General features: G+C 46.2%; 1 protein-coding gene across 1 annotated transcript in view; it reads right to left on the minus strand.

Annotated features, from left to right (window-relative positions):
• Window positions 1–19634, minus strand: part of LOC144178049 (lysosomal Pro-X carboxypeptidase-like) — a 164098-nt gene that overhangs the window by 17331 nt on the left and 127133 nt on the right. The window contains exons 3-7 of the mRNA XM_077705584.1: window positions 15389–15529; window positions 13590–13691; window positions 9055–9236; window positions 8399–8556; window positions 681–850 (exon numbers count right to left, since the gene is read on the minus strand). Of these exons, the coding sequence (XP_077561710.1) occupies window positions 681–850; window positions 8399–8556; window positions 9055–9236; window positions 13590–13691; window positions 15389–15529 (753 nt within the window). The remainder of the gene's footprint in view (window positions 1–680; window positions 851–8398; window positions 8557–9054; window positions 9237–13589; window positions 13692–15388; window positions 15530–19634) is intronic.

The following is a 19634-nucleotide window of genomic DNA, read 5'->3' on the forward strand; positions in this document are numbered from 1 at the left end:
GATGCCCGATTCTGAAGCGTGGGGGAAGTTGCCTGTCTCGCAGTCTCTAAAAGCTGTAGTGTTTTTTTTTAATCAGATGGTCTGACTTAAAGTGTTGATTTACATATTGCTCACATTCTCAATCACTAAAGAACTGTTTATGTAACGAAAACATTACCTGATGCTTCTGGAAAGCGTTTCCGCCGTTGACAATTTTTGTGTCGTCGGAAACCGTAGTACCCAAAAGCACTCGGGGAATCGACACCCGCTTTTATGTTTCTGATGTTTTCTGCCTTATGCAACAACTGCTAAAACTGAGAATGGTGTATTTAGATTCTCGGCGCCGTAATTTATCGATACAGGCCAACTTGATTTTTTACTGTATGTTCCTTTAAAAACCAGTTGCTTTCGGTTCCTGGAAACCTAGCTGACTATAATCTCACATGGGCGTACTTTAATACCTTTTGGTCTGTTCCACTGACAAGCAGCTGTATTTTAGGTCATGTAAGCATCAAAAATAACTCTCTTCCCGTTTCTACGAATGGCGGTATTGGCCCTAGCAGACTGTCCTCAATAAAGTTTTTACTTTTCTACCTGTGTTCGTCTTATCCGCTGACGAACAGCTCGACCTCATTTATGCAATGTAATCGACAAGTGATATTTCCCGAAAGGAGAACAACACAGCTATTACCATAACATACCTTTACAGGAAACGCTGGTAGTTCACCAATTAGGTTTGCACTGAATGGGTAGTTGACCATAGCCAGGAACGTGTACGTATCACGAACCCAGTCCCGAAAATCTAGGTACGAGCTTTCGTTGAGAGCCTCGCAAAGCTGGAACTTTTCTTGAAGTGTCTTGCGGCCGTCCTCTGCGGTAAATAAACAGGTATTCTGGAAGAACATGACACGGACCTATGTGGAGGATGTTAGAGGCAATGCCTAAAGCCTGCAACGACATTGCAATGCATGTACCTACCCAAAAGATTCTTTGAGGTAACGTCAGAATATAGCGTTTGAAACCTGCGTATAAGCCGAAGTATAATTGTGGTGTTGAATAAGGGCAGTTCAGCCTGTTCGGCTCACGATCGTAGCCATGTAATATCCAGATTTGCAGACGTTAACATCGCAGACAAGAGTGGTTAGACGAATCTGCGATTTTCATATATGAGCGTTCAATATCAGTGACCCTTATACAATAGTAGGCTTTCAAGCATAAATTTGAATTGTGCCGAACGTTAGACCTGATTGATTGGTTATTTTTTGGTTGTTTATTTATTTATTTATTTATTTATTTATTTATTTATTTATGTATTTATTTATTTATTTATTGATCGGTCGATCTTGGAGCTTAACCCGGGAAAGCTACACTTGGCTAAGAGGCGTCCCCGAGGCGGCACAGAAAGTGTGTCCCAAGACCGGCCCGTCTATGGCCGCTTTCTGGCATGTAAGGCCAGCTTACAGGTTCTGGCAGCCACTGATCATACGATGAACGGCCAACATTCGGCAACCAGCGCTTCGGTATTTCTCCAGCCGCCCGTGTTCCGACGCACAACGGCAGCTGCCCGGCTGCCAGATATTCAGTTGCCTTTCGGCTACCGATGTTGAGAAAGAAATCGGCCGGAGTACGGCTTTAGGGGATCCGTTTTTCCTTCGGGAAGCGGTGTTCAGCCGAAGCACGGCAAGCGACCGGCCACAGGATATCCGTATTCTTGTGGCAGTTGGTGTTCGAAAGGAGACCGGCCGTAGCGCGGCTGCCGCGCATCCGCTCTTTCAACGGTGAACCGCGCGTCCGGCGGCAGAATATTCGTTTTCTTCGGGCAGCCGGTGTTATAAAGGAGACCGGCCGACTTAAGGCCTCAGAATGTACGTTTTTCATTTGGTTAGCGGTCCTCGGCCGAATTACGGCAAGCGAATGGCCGCAGAATTTTCGGCAACCGGTGTTCAAGAGGAGACCGGTCTTCGTAAGGTATCAGGTTATACGTCATTATGCGAACAACGGCGCGCGTCTGGGCGCCGAGAATTCATGCACAGGCGTGCTTGGAAGAAGACCCGCCGATGTAGGACCGGTTTTTCCCTAAGGGAAGACAGAGCCATTAAGGAGTCGAATGGCGCACACACGTTTTTCATCCGCTCGGTGTTTCTGCGTTTTAAATGAACGAACTTCGTTTGTCAAACAGTAATGAGTGTTCTAGGTGAACGGGCAAGGTGCAAGGACTCACTGGACATTACTAGCGAAACGTTTAGGCCATCGAAATGCCATTTATTGCCACAAGAAGACTGTGCCACACCGACGGGTGAGCTAAGCCTCGCCAGTCATAGCCGCTACAACGCCTCGCCCGTCGGCTTCGTCGACGCATCAGCTCGAGGCTATTCGCCCCCTCAAGAAATGGAGACCATTGGAGACATCGACCCGGCAGCGATGTCCAACCCGAGATGGCGGTGGTTCACCAAAATAAGTGGCCTTAAAGGGTGTCGAGCAAGCGGCCACCACGCAGGAGCTCAGCCGGCGCCATGTCAAGGACTCCCCACCAAAGAAAGGCAAGGGCGTGCAAAAGCGCAAGTTTCCGGCTATTCTTCTCACAATATTACTGCGGAAAACAATGTGCACTATATCGCTTGTGATAAACGTAGAACAGGCTAAGCTCGTGCATTGCTAGGTTCAACTTCGTGCCCTGCACTATGTTACTTCATGGCATTTTATGACTGCCCATTTAGAAACAAGTGTTATTTTGAATTTGCCATAACAACACAGCCTTGTGAATGACGAAGCCTGGATGTTAATTTAGCTGCGGTGTCTGAAATTGAGATTAGCTACACTTGGGATATGACTCATTTGGTTAAACATAATCGCCAGCATCCTAGCAAACACGGATTTCGTCGGGTTTTTCTTGCTGAACGCAGCCTGTTGAGTTAAGCAACGATTTGGCTCTAGCAATAGATAAGCTTAAAGTAGCTGACTATTTTCTTGTGCGGCAAAAAAGCATTTGACGGGGTTTCATATCACCTTCTTGTTAGTACATTGCGGGCAATAAGCTGTATGAATCGGTTATTGCATGGATAGCCGAGTATATCTCTCTAAGACAGGAGTTGGTCGCTCTCAATGGTTGTTCGTCCGGATATGTTCCCGCGACCTCAGGAATTCGCCAAGGCTCAGTTGCGGGCCCTCTTTTGTTTGTCTGGCCTCAAATCTTTGTTAAAATGTTCGCGAATGACTGTGTAATTCGCAGGACTATAGCGAATGAACGTGATTCCGAATACTTGCAGCATGATTCAAACTAATAACATTCTGGTGTGCTGATTCAGAAAAGTCGTTGAATCCTAAAAAGTGTGTTAATGTCAACTTTACAAGAAAACCTTAATTCCATTTGAATGCGTATACAGTAAATTACACTGCTTTAAGAATGGCCGGGGAATATAAATAACGAGGAGTTTATTTAACGAGTTGTTAGAGAAATAGGCACGTTCACAACATAAAAGTTACGGCTGCACATGTTTTTGGCTTTCCGAGATAAAATTTCAGCTAACCTCACCTAACTTAAAAGAACAACCGTATTTCACTCATGTGCGCTCATTGTAGGAGTACGCATGTGTTTTCTGGGATTCCTACAGCAAAGAGCTGGTTGAAACGCTCGAAAACATACAGAATAGGGCAGTGCGATTCGTATTAGGTATTGGCACTGTCAACTTAGGATGAGGGAAAGTAAAAGTAAACTTAAATGGTAAGACGGGAAAGATCATAGACGAAACCTGAAGTTGAAATTTTTTCGTAATATCTATAATCGAAATTTGGAATAGACGGGGAGAAGTATATCCAAGCGCCATTCTACATATCCCAAAGTAGGATCGGTAGCTTGAAGCAAATTATTAACTCTCCTTTAAGGTGACGCCTTGCGCGATTCATTTTATTTGAGATCAAGATGGGAGTGTATTTATCTTCCACGTATGATTTTATCCACTGTTTATACTGACGATTTTCACCGCACTTTGTAGAATTATTTTGTTATTTGGTCTCAAATTTGATCCTTAGTGTTATGTATTGCCCTGCTGTAATGCATGCAAGGGCAAGCAGGTACCAAATAAATAAATGAATAAATACACAAATAACTAAATAAATAAACTTGCGGAGCCGCAAGTTCGCCTCCGACGGGTTGAGAACCCTACGCATTCAAACTTGACCAATGAAATATTTATTGCTTTATTCGTTGCAGTATGCAAGGTTTGCTGTATGAATACTACAATTGCTAAGTTAGTTCTTTGAAAGAAAATATGAAACTCTTGTTTTATGCCTTTCCTTGTGTGAATACAGAGGGATACAACTGCAGCCATCTGAAGAAGGGCGTCATTCGCAAGACGTCTAGATTTTTTTTAATGTAGTACGACTTTAGAGGAAAATTAAGTTCTTTTGGACTATTAAGGAGTGTGCACGTAACTCCTGAAAACAACAGAAAAATATATTGAAACTGAAAGTACTTCTTTGATCTCTTCTAGGATCAGCCCTGTGAAAGATCATCAGAAAAGTTGATCGAGTAGAAAATTTCTTTGCAAGAAAAATGGGCAAATACTGGACATACTTTTTGTTTGAAGTAAATTATATTGAATGCTGCTCAATGTTTTGTGGAGTACCGAACCGCTTCGTAAAGCCATTCGCACCATTTTTATATACAAAAAAACTGGTGAAGCAGCTGGTGTAAGAATAGTTGATTTAGACAGAGCATGAAAGTATTGTCTTAAAAGAATTTGCCTAAAAGCGGCACTTTCATCTTTTATCTTTGTGAAATTCAACCCACTAAAGTATGCGCCTTCCCCCCCCCCCCCCCCCCATCCTTCCTTGTTTATGACAGGTAGGCCGCCCCACAGAAGATATCAGGACCTGGACAATAAATCTATTCCGGCTCTGCAAAGATATGAATATTTGCTGTATTCCACAGTAAAACAGGCACAGCAATTAAAGGAACGACCATTTGTGAGCACTGTTGAATAAATTACTTTTGGTGTAAACTGACGCTGATAATTAAGCCAGGCTGCGCTGAAGGATGGACGGCTGGTGGTTGCGGGCGGGCTCACTTTGATGTGAGTGCAGTGGACCCAAAATGGTGGGTTAGTGCTGCTGGACAGCGCGATTGAGTCATCTGCTTGCGCTGCATGCAGTGGTCGTCCACCGGCCTCAGTACAGTTACCGTACTGTGACTGAACTACAATGCCCGTAGCACGGCCGAATTTCCGGCTGGAGTCCGACGACCGCATCTCGGCTGTCCTCCGGTGGCCGTACTTCGGCCGCACACTGGTGGCTTTGGGATGGCCGGAGCCCTACGGCTGGAATCTGGCCGTATGAACGTAAGCCGGTCGACTGGCCGACGGACACTGGCCGTTGGACAGTGATGGGAGTACGCCGTATACGTCCAAAAGGCCCACATTTGGACACGGGCCGAACATGGTTGCCGGAGAAAGGCCGGGCAGAAAATCACCGGCCAAAGTAGACCGGCTTGAGTAAGGCCGACACAGTCCTGTGCTGCCTGGGTCATATTTTTACCACCTGCCCATCTTTAACGTGTACTGAAATTTCTACACACGGGCCCTTTCGCTTTTCACTTCCATCAGAAAAGCAGCCACCGCGGCCGGGGTCGAACGTGTGTCCTTGGGTTCAGCAGCACAATGCTTAGCCACAGAGCCACCGCGGTGGGTCAAACGCTAGAGATGTTCACGTGTTTCCAGATGGTGTGTAGATGGTGATGTGTGCTACCAAGAACCCCAGACATGTGCCGGTGCTTTAGCTCCAACCTCCCAGAAAACAAACATCCGGTGGTGGGAGAATGTTTGTAAATATGTTTCAAGCTCATCAATTCAATCTACCGAAACGACAGGACTGTTGTAGCTTGATATGCGGCCCGCCATCTCGGGCATTGCTTCGAACACCTAATGCATCTATCACACAGACACCTTCAATTAGCACAGGACAACTTGCGAAGCGAAAGCTGCAGATCCAGCTACTGCATGACACAGTAACTCAGGGTAACTTTGGGTTATCCGCCGCACCGTAGGCTCTCCTGTAGTGCAATAGGAGTGTTCAGCGTTTATCTCTGCCGCTGCTTAAGCAACGCGCCCACAATGGCTAACGCTTTCCCAGCTTGCTTCCCTGGAGTGTACGAATAAGAATGACAAAATAACGTGCACACACATGCACTATCTCAAGTCCTGCGGCGAGACTTGTGAGCGAAATGCGACAACCTACTATCGTTGCATTTCTCGGTAGCCCGATAGCGCTGGGTTAGTCGAAAAATTTTTCAATAATCCAAGATTTCACAAACAGATGAGCGTGGTGGGTCATGTATACCGCCAGTGGATCTTTGATACACGTGCTTTTTTCACTGCAAGCCTTTCGTTGGGGCGCAGGTCCATCAAAATAATCTGTGGCTACCCGCACAATTATTGTCAAAACTGTTTGCTTTACAGATGAATTCGACAGCTTTAACGAGGCCAAGGACAGCTTTTCGCCACACGAGATTTCACGTGTTTGGCAGATGCTGTTCTTGAACAAGAGCCCGTGGTCGTTACCATCAATCTTCTGCTTGAGATGAATATTTCTTGGTACTTGAATACTTAACTTTATATTGACTTTATGCTGAATACTTGACCTTATACCTCTACAAAGTATGGACTGTTTCATATACTATCCCGCATCGCCCGACTGCACTGATGAAGTTTCAATCAGTGCGTAACACCCTGATTAAGCTCCTGCAGAACCGTGAGCCATGTTTGTGCCTCATCTCTAACACGCCACCGCCCCCCCCCCCCCGGCATTAGAAAACGAGCTATGGTAGAAGCATTTGGTGTGGTCATGTTACCCCTACAAGGTCTAGAACAGCTGTGTTGGTTTATTGAACCAGTATTGTTGGACTATTGTAAGTGCAGGATTGTAATAAAACGGCTTAGAAACGGAGGTGACGGAGAACATGGAGAACCATATTCTTTCCACTCCGTCTCTTTTCTTCACAATTTCATTTTTTAACCATTCCATGCAACGAGCGATTAGTCCAATGTAACGCACTTTTCTTTCGAGTGGTGACATAAGGCTAAAGTAGACACAGCTCGTAGACAGAGCTGCCTTTGAGAGTAAGAGACGTCTGTCGACACTCGTTTCTAGCTGCTCCTTCCTTTTAACAGCGTATGGGTACGAGCTAGTTGGTGCTGCATTATGACTTCGTTAACCTCAGTAAAGAAAACACTGGACGAGAGAGGCAAGGACCAGCACTACTTGGAAATGAATTTTAATGACAACCACTGGACATATAAATACAAAAAACACGTTCAAATGACTACGAAGTTTATCACGTCACTGGACAGCCCCCCAGGCACCCGATATGCACGCGTTCGTGATAAATGCTTGTCTAAGAAGGCTAGCGTTTTGGAGCACAAAGATATGGACATCGCAGTGACGCAGTCACCCATCCGATGAATTTCCGCGGCCTTAACAATTTTGCCAACCGCCGTGGTTCGCCAGACGCATCCGAACTTCTCTGACGGTACCCACCGATGCCACACACGTGTCGTCTCCTTTTGACGTACACATTCCCTTATACTGCTATACTCCACCGAATACACCGTTCATTATACCCTTACCAAGAATGCCCTGATGCGAGGCCCTCAACCCTTCCGCGCATCTTCTGGGTATGTCCTAAAGATCTCTTTACCCTAATTTCTTGTGATAATCTATCGGAAGAGGCATTATCTGCAGCTACTACCTAGAAGTAAAAAACTCTTTTTTCACCAGAGCTGCCTATTACGCCGCACGGAGCGAGCCAGCGGCCACCACTTCCCCCTGAGCCGCATAAAACCCAATAAAATTACCTCTGTCTCTCTCTATCACTCAAGAAATCGGTGCTGTTTTTCAGTACTACACTATCGTGCATTGTCAATACTTACTTGGGTATGCCAATTAGGTTACCTTTTTAAAGTGAAGCTTTCAATGCCTCACTGATGACGATTGTCCCGTCACAAAAATACACTGCAGCAAAGCCAACTTTAACAATGGATTTCACAAAAGGACTAGGACGATAAGCATATACCCATGAGCTCCACAAGAAAAACACTTCCCGCTGTCGGAATGGAACCAGCGACCCTCGCATTATGAAAGTGGCATTTAGCCCATTGCGCCATTTTACCACGGTCGAAACAGTCAGTATTTCTGGTTCTGACGCAGGATGCGTGAGAGAAAGCTTTCCGTTGTAACCTTCTGTGCATTATTGAAGGGGATTTGATTTTATTTCATTTTTTGCCTTTAGAATGACAGTTCCTTCGCTGTCTTTGTCTTCTAGTGCCTGAACTTCTCACATATTCTACCAAAATTGTACTTTGGTGTAAAGTCATGCCTTTTCTAGAGCTTGTTGCTGAGTAACGGGCCTTAATTAGCGCGGACTGACCTGTAGAACCAAACTGGTCCAGAACAGGCCAGGTCTTCGAGACGAGTTTGCTGCATCCGGGAGAAGACTTCTCGTAGGCGGTCGTGGTTGCCTCGAAGTACACTCCGCATTGGTGTAGTCCGGGGAACATTCTCACGGGAGTGCTACTGGCCAGGACTCTGAACGGACGACGCGGCACCAGGCTCATTTGAACATGCTGAGCTATGCGACGAAGGTAATACTCAATTACCAAGCTACCTCTGTGGGTCGGTGGGTGAGCATTACCCTTCTGGGAACGAGGTCGCTGTTCAGAATCCCTGCATCTGAGGAAGCATTTCGGATGGAGGCGAATAAGGAAAAAACTACCCTCCCATGTTCAAGGGTTCCGTCCACGTTGGGGGCCTACTGTGGTGTCAACTAATTCTTATCCCTCCACTACCACGTACTTCGAATCCTGGTATAACGTTTAAGGTTTGTTTATTTCAGCATTCCTAATACGCAGGAATGCAGGTAAACGGGGAGAAAAAGCTTGTCGCACGAGTGTTTGATGATGCGGCACTACCGAAAGCATACAGGCAATGGCAGACAGTTTATGTCACATAAAAAACAACAAAAGAGCATACAGATGTTTTTTCTCAGGAAAATCAGGGAGACTGAGTTGAGAGAAGAGAACTTACGCGTCAATGATGTGTGGATACTTAATTCGGAACCATGTGCTAAGCAAGGCTCCATAGGATCCGCCAAATGCCACAACCTTGCTTGTCTTGGCGCCTGGCAAGTTGTTCTTGAGCCACGTTAGCAGGTCGGCGTAATCAGCCAATGCTTGCTCGCTGGTTAGGTAGCCCGTGTATTCCGGGCCCTGCATAAAGAAATGGTTGACGCCACAGGAGAGCACCTAATCGCGTAAAAAGAATTGATGTCCTCCCCGGAGCTTGGAGGTGCCTTGAACATTTGCCATGGGCATGCACATTACCAATGCGGGCATTTCTGATGAAGCAGGAAGTACACCCCGCAAAATACAGTTTTCGTCGAGACATGGGCAAACATAGTAGTGTATAAAGCGCTGGAAGTTCCCCTGGTGAGCAGAGATGGCAGCAGCACGGCTTCCTTTGAGCCGGCAATAAGGCGAGTGTCAGAAAATTGAGATAGGCCAGGCCGATGAGCATGCGCACCCTCGCTATCTGCAGCACATCTATTCATAGATAAAGCTGGCATGCAGCTTCGCCCGTTCCGGCCACCGATCTCCTTCTGCGTGTTACTTTTGGTGCACCTGTACTGCAGTTTTTTGTGTTGCCGTGACGGCACTTATAGCTGTTCTCTTGTAACTTGTTCGCTTGCGTGTATGTTATGTGTATGTGCCTGTTTCTACTTCTTGAATTTTGTTCTCTCGAGGCTGCGTCATATGAGCCTGTAACTTACGCAGTACCCGGGGGCCTTTGAGGTGAAAGTAAAGGAAATGGTATGATTTAACTGTATGGACCAAAGCTGCAGACTACAAGTCAACTGCGGACATAACTTATTCGTATGCGGCAGCCCACAGCCTCCAGTCGAACCTTCAAGCGTTGGATGGAACCGTCTACTAAAAGCAGAGTCCTTGCGGTGAATTGACGGCATAACCTGCGCCCTGATATGCAGCAGACCATCTATATGACCCACCGATAAGTTCTCTGCGCGGCACAATCAGGCTGCTGGTAGCCCTTTCGCTTGTCTTAACAGTGCACAGTGCTGGTGAAAGCACCTTGAGTCCCCTACAAGCCTCTGTTTCTGATCATGTTTAGAATGTCGAATAAGTACGTAGGGCCCAACAAGTATCTTGCATTGTCGTAGCACGTGCAATGATCCAAGGCCGACTTCTCTACGGCGCCCCTGTTTAAACCTTGTCCAGCAGCTACAACATGCATAGGGCTATGCTACGAACAATAACTTGATTGCCGCGACACACCCGTATTGACGCCCTCAAGAAGGCGGCTCTCTGCCTCTTATAGAAATAATGCTCTCTGAACCGGCTCTCGAACTCGAACAACGCCAACGCCTATCTCTTTCGAGCCAGAAAGCGGCGCTGGTGCCGTGTGACTCTCGAGTTATGTTGCCACCACCTCCAAGGCAAGGGACCGCCTCCCCTCAGGCAAAGGCCACTTTTAACATCTTCTCATCAGCGACCCAGCATTTTCAGAGCAATGATACATTCCTGGTAAAAAGCCCTTCGTCGCATCCTGAAGTCGAAACTCTCAGACGACATTGGCATCTTTACCGATGCCAGCCTGGCTCAGTTGCAAAACATACTCTCAGCGTCTCGCGCTGAGGCCAAGCTTGGTCGCAAACTTCGTTCACTAGACCACGTTGCTTGCAGCGGCTCTTCTACTATACCTTCCCAAATTCTTGCCCTCACCGACTCCAAAGCTGCTCTTTAGGGATTCAACAAGGCCTTCTTTGACCATACTACTGTCCACCAGATCCAATTTGTGGTTAACATACTCGCTCAGGGCGGCAGTAAAACTCGCCTGAATGGATACTTAGTCATATGCAGTATTATGGCAAGCAAGTCGCGCACTCCGCGGCTAGGGAAAGCTTCTTCGTAACACCTTTGCTGAATGACCAACAACCCCGCTGCTGTCTCAGACACCTAGTCACCTCTGCAATAAGACTAGGCTCGCCACGTGCGCTGAGGCCGCCTATCGTCGTCCACCCCGCTTGACCATCTCAACCGCGCCCCCTCCCAACTACGCCCAGGTGAGATTTTCATTATCAAGACAATGCTGCTCTAACCCCTCACATCTTATCGAAATGTATTCACTCGGGGATGTCACTCATCTCCACATTTCCCGCACGGAAGCTCAATAGTAGCTCAATCGGATAGACGCGGTTCTATAAACCGAGAGACCCAGGTTTAATTCCGACCTCGGCAAGCGAATGTAAACAGCAGAGCTGTTGTAAAAGCCGTAAGTGCACCGTTTCAGCCAAAATACCACGTAAATGCGGAGCGCTGGTGAGCGCGTGCCTCGCGGCGACCACAGAGTCCCCGGCTCACGCAGTGGCTTTAGCAAAAAAAAAAAAATACTCCAGCGCTGCCGTGAAGGGCTACCGCGCATATACAGCTTCACATGAGTAACACGACGATATCACGATATCGATGCATACGGCGATGAAATCTACTATACTCGGGGACAACCTAAGAACGACAACGGAAATTGCCTTTGCGCCTCAGCACCGCCGCCTGTTGTTAATATGTACAGCGCAAGAAGTGCACACTTCGAGTATTGTGAACGTGACAAAAGTCATTGCAATAATTTATCACACTAAATCTGCTTTTAAATTCTTGCGGGGACCGTAAAAAGACTAGGTGTGAAAATGAAGACGACGTCACGTGTTAAGCGCATTCTGCATTCAAAACGCGTCCGCGCGTTGACATCATTGTCCGCCGCTTTCGTGCAGTGACACACTACATGAGCTATTGTTGTTAATAACTCCTACGAGAGTATTCATAACAGTGCAAAAAAAAATGATGGAACAAGTGAACAAACAATTACAATCTTCTACAAAAGTGAGGTGATGTGTCCCTCAGTGCTCACGTATAAAGAAATCCTGCAACTTCGCTATGGTTCGAGCCATGCGCGGTTTAGTGCAAACTTCGCCAGTTGAACTAGCACCGCAAGGATACCGAAACTTCACTATATATAACCGGCAATGCTCATATACAACAGCTCTGACATTCAAGTCTTTTGCGTGAGTGCAACCTTATCTGAATTTTTTCCTTTCGAATCTGCTGCACCTTTCGAATCTTCCCCGCCGCTTCTAGCCCCACCTACGTCCGGCCTTTTGGGTAGTCCGGTGATTATGCAGCCGGTTTCACAGCGTAGAGATCCCGAATTCCATTCGGGGGACCTCAGTAACCACATTTTGTTTTTTGAGGCGCGCAATCCCAACACCTGTTCGTGGGTTCCATGCCTTCTCGCCACTTCCCCTCATACTTCAGGGGTTTAGGTGTGATATTTTTTTCTATTTATTTATTTACAAATACTGCAGGCCCTATTCGGGCCCAAGCAGGAGTGGGTACATACATAGTACACATACATTAATTGCAACTACCGCTAACATATATTTGATTAGAAAAAAGTGCGTCGCAATTCGGAACATTACAGTTATACAGCGGTAATAAAATGTGCACACACATTAATGCAACACAAAACACAAGAGTAATATAACAGTAATAACATGTACACACAGCGATGGAATAAACAAAGAAATTACGTACTACACATACAATGAAAAACGAATGCAGGAAGCAGCTGCCTTTATTGCGGCAAAAAAAATTATTGGTCAAAGGAAAGGTTGTTTGCAAGCTGAATGAACGATTCTGTTGTATTAGCGTTAACTACTTCTTAAGGTAATTTATTCCATTTATTATTCCATTTATTTATTCCATTTATTCCATTAAACGGATATTGCGCGGAACAAAGCGCTCCGCCGTTAAATATGTAAGCACGTTGACAGTATACCCATCGATTTCACTTCAAGCTGATCGCACCAATTTCTAGAGGTTTGTTGATTGCAGAGCCTCATTAATTGCTTATTTTCGGATTTCCGGAAGTTGCTCCCGGCTCTATTTTGTTTATGCATTTCAGCTAGGTCCCAGCCAAGCGTGATAATATCGCGCTCCGAACTGGCTGCGGGTAAAGCTCTAATTAAGTGGAATTGTGGCAAAAACGTGATAGGAGAAATAAAGAAGCGATGCTGGAAATAATGAATCCTATTTATAAGCGGTAACAGGAAACCTATTTGTGGATAGGCTGACCCCATTGGTCACTCACACTAAAAATCTCGCAAAGGTTCTGATACATTTACCATTATTTTATTTATTAGCACGCCCTCACGGTGTAAGGAAAATATTTATCATCCAAATCACGAAGAACGGAGAGAAAACATACTTCTACCAAATTCATATCTTGCAATTTTTTTCTTTCGCGATGGGTAATTCGTAGAGTGAATAATTTGTTGTTCCCGAGAACAGGAAATCAACTTTCTATATGATTCGGAAGCAGCTAATAACTTGCGTGAAAGATAATATTCATTGAATTCGTGATCAGTTTTAATTTAGCATTCGCTTGTAATTTCAGTTGGCTCAAAATCTGTGAGCTGTGGTTACAGTTCAGCATCTCTCGGGCTGTGTACAGAGGATTGCGTTCAGGCCCGTATACCGCCCCATTTTACTTGCCTTGAAGGAGTCATTTCCGAATGGCAGGGAGGTTCCTTGGTAGCGGTGCTCGCCGAACACAACCAGTGCCTTGAACTCTGGAGCCCATTCCCACATTATTCCCTGGGGGTGGGGTGATAAAAAACACAAAATTCGTTATCCGGCTGCCTTCGAAAGCGATACCCAGTCGGTTAAGAAAAATTCCGCCACCTTCTCAATTGAGATGCGAAAACTAATGCAACAGTGGAGCTGGTGGCTTTCACTAGCTTTAACTTTAACGAATAAATAAGTAAATAAATAAATAAATAGCTCCACCTTCACCTCCACCTTCACTAGCTCCACCTGCGCCTATCTGTTACATTGCGCAGTGGTGCAGGCTAGAGCAACCAAGTTTAAGCCTCAGTTTTTCATCGCAGAGAAACCTCAAGGCCTGAGTGAGGAAAATAGAGGAATTCATCGCATCTTCCGGCTGCTCTCGTACCCAACTCTCATTGACTGTTGGGAGCTCGTCAAGAGAGTAAAATTTTCAGGCTAACATTTATTGCTTTGCTGTGCAAGTATTGCCTAGCAACTTGTAATGTTATATCATTATTTTATCAAAATATGAAAGGGGCGTACTGCTTCGAAAGGAGAAGCTATGGTGGTGGACTTGAGAATCTTCCTGAATCGGTGAGTTGGAAGTGTTTAAAACTAGGTTTACGGCCTTAATATTCGTCCTTGTAATCAAACAACAAGCACCCATTTACACGTTTTCAACACCGTATAGAAAACCGAGAGTGTGGCAGTCTGTTAAAACCCCTTTTGCAAAATAAACGGTGCAAGCTATAAAATAGGGCGTTGAATACTAAGAGAACTGATGTGAAAGACTTGAAAACACCTTCATTATACCTATAGTAAACCTTTTGTAGGTGTTCAGGGTTTAAAATAGTTTAGTGCCTAGTTTCATGAGTGTTTTGTTTGTGTTATACGGCAACTCATTCCAGGTCGTTGATCGTTGATCGTTCATGATCGTTGATTGCTAGTACACCATAGAGCTCGTCGCGAAGGCTTCCAAATTGTTTTAACCTTTGGCACTTTAAATTTTGCGGTTTTTAAACCCGAATTTCTGACGCACGGAAAAATGTGAGGTAGGCGGAATCGCACAGAAAATCGGAGTGCACAGGAGAAGAGACATACGAGGGTTCTGAGGAAGAGCGTCGGGCAGTAGAACGTTCTGGACGTGCCTTCTACACGTCGCCGCGTGGTCTTAAAGCTTCGTTCCGCACCACTATGGGGGAGAATACACCTGAGCCCAGTGGCGGGTGGCGGCGATTTAGAAAGCACACCACGACACAATAGCCCAGATTGGCAGAAAGTTCAACAGAAAGTTTAAAAGAAGGTCAACACGGGATCAAACAAACTTTTCGTGCACCGATAACTGGGCAAGTTGGTATGGAGACAAAGTGAACAAAAGGAACTAACATAATGACCCTTTGTAATGCGTTTTTCTTCCCTTCTACTCACTATGTAACCTTTTGTCTTCACATTCTTACAAAGTTGTAAGCAACACACTACTTTTCGTATTGTATGTTGTAGGCGCAGAAGACTGTCCGTGACGTACTTTTATTGACATTATGCCCACCGCAGGAAAAACCCTTTTTCGGTACCACTTCGCGGCCAGAATGTTTGCCACGTGAGTGGGAAAATCATTTGTGCTGCAGTAGGTTCCCAATAGATGATGAGGATTAACACAATGATGCCGCACTGCTGACTAGGCTTAGTATTCCCCCGCAGCGCAACGCACAAAATTAACTTGCCGCTCCCCTGCCCAAAGTGCTCACCGTATTGTATATGAAGGTTTCCACCGGGCTTTCGTTGCCTGCGTAGAAGAAAATTGGTCCACCACTTTTGTTCCAATGCTCGTCGCTCATCGCGTACCGCAGTTGGAAAGTGTCATTGTTGCTGTAGGTGAAGTGATCGACCTGAAATACAATGATTCCCATGAATCCAGTTCTGGTGCTCTGCGACACGTTTTAGACAAAGAGCAAAGATTTCGCGTTGATTAAAAAATCCTCAAAGACAAATTACAAGCTTGAGTTATTAAAAGCGCTGCTTTTTGCCGATAACAAAGATACTAATTTTATCTAAAACTTCAAACAAATAATGGAGATAATAAGTAATAAAGATGAATCAGTGGCTAATCTCGTGATATTTCCGCCGGGTCTTCATGACGTCACTGAATCTTGCTTGTGCCACAGGCCATAGAGTTTTACACAATAACAACTAGAGAGGGATCTGGCGCTGCGATCGCCCGCCGCAATTGGCGCACGATGTCTCGTCGAAGTTGCTATGGGTTTAGTTATGCAGGCAGTTTCTTTTTCGTTTTGACTTGCATGGACGCATTTGCTTGCCTAGGCGGGGTGTTGGTAGAAGCGTTCAAAAATACGTTCCTCCTTGAACTGTATTCTGCGCCCGCAGTGACACCGCACATAGTGGAATGTTTTTTACTAGAGTTGCGAATTGGGTGGGTTCTAAATTCGCGCCGGCGCAGAGAGCACGAAAACACAAATGACGGCGCTGCGTGCGGCGAAGTTGTTTGCGAATTACGAGTTGCGGCGCTGCTCATTTGTCATAGAAATGTCTTTCCAAGCTCATGACGGTTGCAAATTGCTTGAACGAGCCCCACCTCTCGTGCGAACGCGGGCTCCTACGACGTAGACCAGGAGTACCAGCAGCTGGTAGGACCGCTGCTTGATGTATGCCACTAATTCAGGCTCGAATAACTTCTCTAAAAAGTAATCAGTTTCTTTTTTTAGGAGCACAAACCTTTTCGTAATCTTAAAAACTGAAAGCGTCGAAACGTTTACGAACAGTTGTTGGAGAAGTCCGCATACCGCTGTAATTGCCGGCAAATGGCAAACGTACTCCGCAAACCTCGACGACTCCACGTTTGCGTTCTATTTAAACGCGCCGTTTTCTTTCTCATAAAACCTGTTTTTGTCACTAACTTTTTTATTTGCCATGTAATTTGTAAACAGCGAACCACGCAGTAAGAGATTTGTTGAAAAAAAACCCAATTTCCGCAGCCTCAGGCCCGTTTGCGTATTTACAAACCATATCCCATAGGAACCCAGGCCAACCAGAACCCCCAAGCAGCGACGCAGCACCGTGACGTCACTTCCTATATCTACGCGACGTCATGAGACGTAGATATTTCCCCCTCGTTTTGGCTGCTTTGAGGCAGGCGATGCTTTCGCGCCGCGCGCGGGGCTGGCCTGCGGCGCTGGGGAAGCTGAAGCACATGCGGTAGAAGTTACCCTATTTTAGCTTAGCCGGTAAGCTCTCCGCTCTTCATGCGAGCCTGCAAGTTAGCGCTGACCTCCCATCGTGTTCCTAGATAAGCACTCAGCTCGGTGCTCTAAGTGCGCGCGCGCGCGGATGGACGCTCTCACGCACATGTGGTTATTATTTTTATATACATTCCGGAAAGCACTGTCTTTGAAAGGCCATTCTACAACACACAGTAGGGTATACGATTGAGTTGGGTGCTCTTTCACTATATACACACCTCAAAACACGATAAGGTGGTGGATGTAAGGATTAGAAGAAAGGCAGCCAGTTAACTATGACTACATTTACAAACTGTCCTGCCCGTGCGGAATATTACAGCTGCATGAGCTGCCACATTTTGGCACTTTCACAAGCACTATTACATTGAATTTCGTGAACATTAACTTCGTTGCATTATTATTTATCAGGAACAGTGCCACTAAGGAAAACATTGACATTTTGTTAACAGAAATGAAAGATGTGAATCGTTCTTGCATGTGTGATACGTTGATAAGAAGGGCACTTACACGTTTTACACTCGGTCATGAATGCTGCATAATTTGCACTGCTGGTCATAACAATTTAGGAAAACCATACCGAAAATTTTAACAAACCAAGAGCGAAGTATTAGTTGGATTGTAGAGCTTCTGAAGTACTCAAGGAATTTGATATACGTCTTCTGCACAGGGCTACTGACCTCGGTCTCTGCAGTGAAGCCATGAGGGCGGAGTTTGATGTCAGTAATCATGCGTGCTACCACTCACAGAGTTGCCAATGTCGATTAGTTATTTTTAACAATTTGTGCTTCATGCACACACAGATTTTGCTGTATGAGATACGTATATTCTTTTGGAAGGGACTAATGAGTAGCTGCGCATGAGCTTGAGGTCGCGGTAGTCTCAGCAGAGATAAAACTAAGTAAAAAAAAAACAGTTATATCCTGGGCGCACTATTTTTGGGATAGTGATATCGGAGTCAAAATAACGGCAAAATATGTCACTCTTCGAGATCCACTTATTGGATAGATGAGCAGTTTGTGTCCGTTTCATGCGACGAATTTTTAGCTACCACATGTAGATTTATGTGGTGTCTGGCACTTTATTATGCGTTCATTGCTTACAGTTCGCGCCTCAACTGTAAGCGACATACACACAAAAAAGTATACCAATGTATAAACATCAAATAGCAAGAATTAAAATAGAAATAAGTACACCAAAAGTTGCAAAACGCCGCTTCACGTACTTCAACGCTTCGTATCGAAAAACACCATTCGCCCCATTTCTGGAGTAGTGTTGGTGACCCACTCTACGTGTCCATGAAGGCGTTTACCGCTACTTCGTCAGTAAGGTTCGCGCGGAACACAGAATCATGCTATGGTGACGCGAGGTCATCTCTGAAGACGTCGTGCGGCTGCTCGTGCTCATCGATGAAGCAGAAGTTATGAGCGGCGCGACAATCGCGTGACTGCGCGGGGGACGTGCGTGGCGCACATAATGGACATTTTCCACGCCAAGAAAGGCGCTCATAGCGGCGAATACGAAAAGAACAGTTGGTGGTTCTTTCAGCCATGGTGGCTGTTGTCTGATATTGCTTATCACGGGGAACGCTCACAATGATAGCTAAGTGGCTTGCCTTGCACACACACCGTGCTCCGCTTTGCTAACTTCATGCGCAGAGGGCGGTCTCTGAATGCGCTGTTGAGGAAGTTTAGCAGGTTTTCTTATGTCGGTGAATGACCATCCGATGACTTCATGCTTCTTCTATTATAGCGATCCCGAGTTGCAACCAGCATCAAGTTGCCATTGAGCCCGGCGTCCCTATGGCATCCGTCATAAAAGGTATCTAAGATAAGAGCGAGCCACCAAAAGTAATGGCGGCACCTGCAAGCGCATGCCCAATTAGAGGTAGTGGAAAAGGTCCATTATGAGAACGGACCTTGTGATGGAGAGTCCTGCGCGAGTGCGAGGGAGAGACGAGTATGGCGAATAACACGCTCGCTGATGTTCGCAGCAGACGAGCGACCGACGTACGCGTGTGCTTTCGACCGAATGAGAGCAAACGTTCTGCGCATCGGTGCGGAGTCCAAAGAGCCACCCAAGTCAAAGAAAACATTTTTCTCTTCACTTTAATGGGAGTGCTTGCTTTCCAGAACGTAAACAATAACTACATGTACCTGAAAAAGCATCCATCCGCGCGGGGACTTTGAGCAACACGGCGAGCGCTAGCTTAACTAGTAACAGCCTGGAAGACGAGCGACTGCAGGCGCGCACGAGAGCGAGCTTCAGCTTGCCAGCGCCTACGCGAGGCTCCCGCTCGGAGTGAAACCATCGGCTGCCGCGAAGCAGCGCGACACAAAACACCAAAACAAATTTTTGTCTTCACTTTAATGAGAGTGCCTTCCGGAACGTATATAATAGCCACATGTACGTGAAAGCGTCCACCCGAGTGCGCGCTCTTTGAGCGCCGAGCCGAGCGCTTATTTAGGAACACAATGGGAGGTCAGCGCCAACTTGCAGGCACGCAAGAAGAGCGCGGAGAGCTCAGGGGCTCAGGTACAAAAGCTTAACTTCTACCACATGTGCGTCAGCTTCCCCTGCGCCGCAGGCAAGCCCCGTGCCCGGAGCGAAACCATCGGCCGCGTCAAAGCAGCCGAGACGAGGGGGAGGGGGGGAGGGAAGCGACGTCACATGAAGTCACGTACATAGAGGAAGTGACGTCGTGGTGCTGCGTCGCTGCTTGGGCGGTGTGGTCGGCCTG

Source organism: Haemaphysalis longicornis, unplaced genomic scaffold (genome assembly GCF_048455015.1).
Source record: "Haemaphysalis longicornis isolate Haplotype H1 unplaced genomic scaffold, Haemaphysalis longicornis Haplotype H1 scaffold_39, whole genome shotgun sequence".
Classification (NCBI taxonomy): domain Eukaryota; kingdom Metazoa; phylum Arthropoda; class Arachnida; order Ixodida; family Ixodidae; genus Haemaphysalis; species Haemaphysalis longicornis.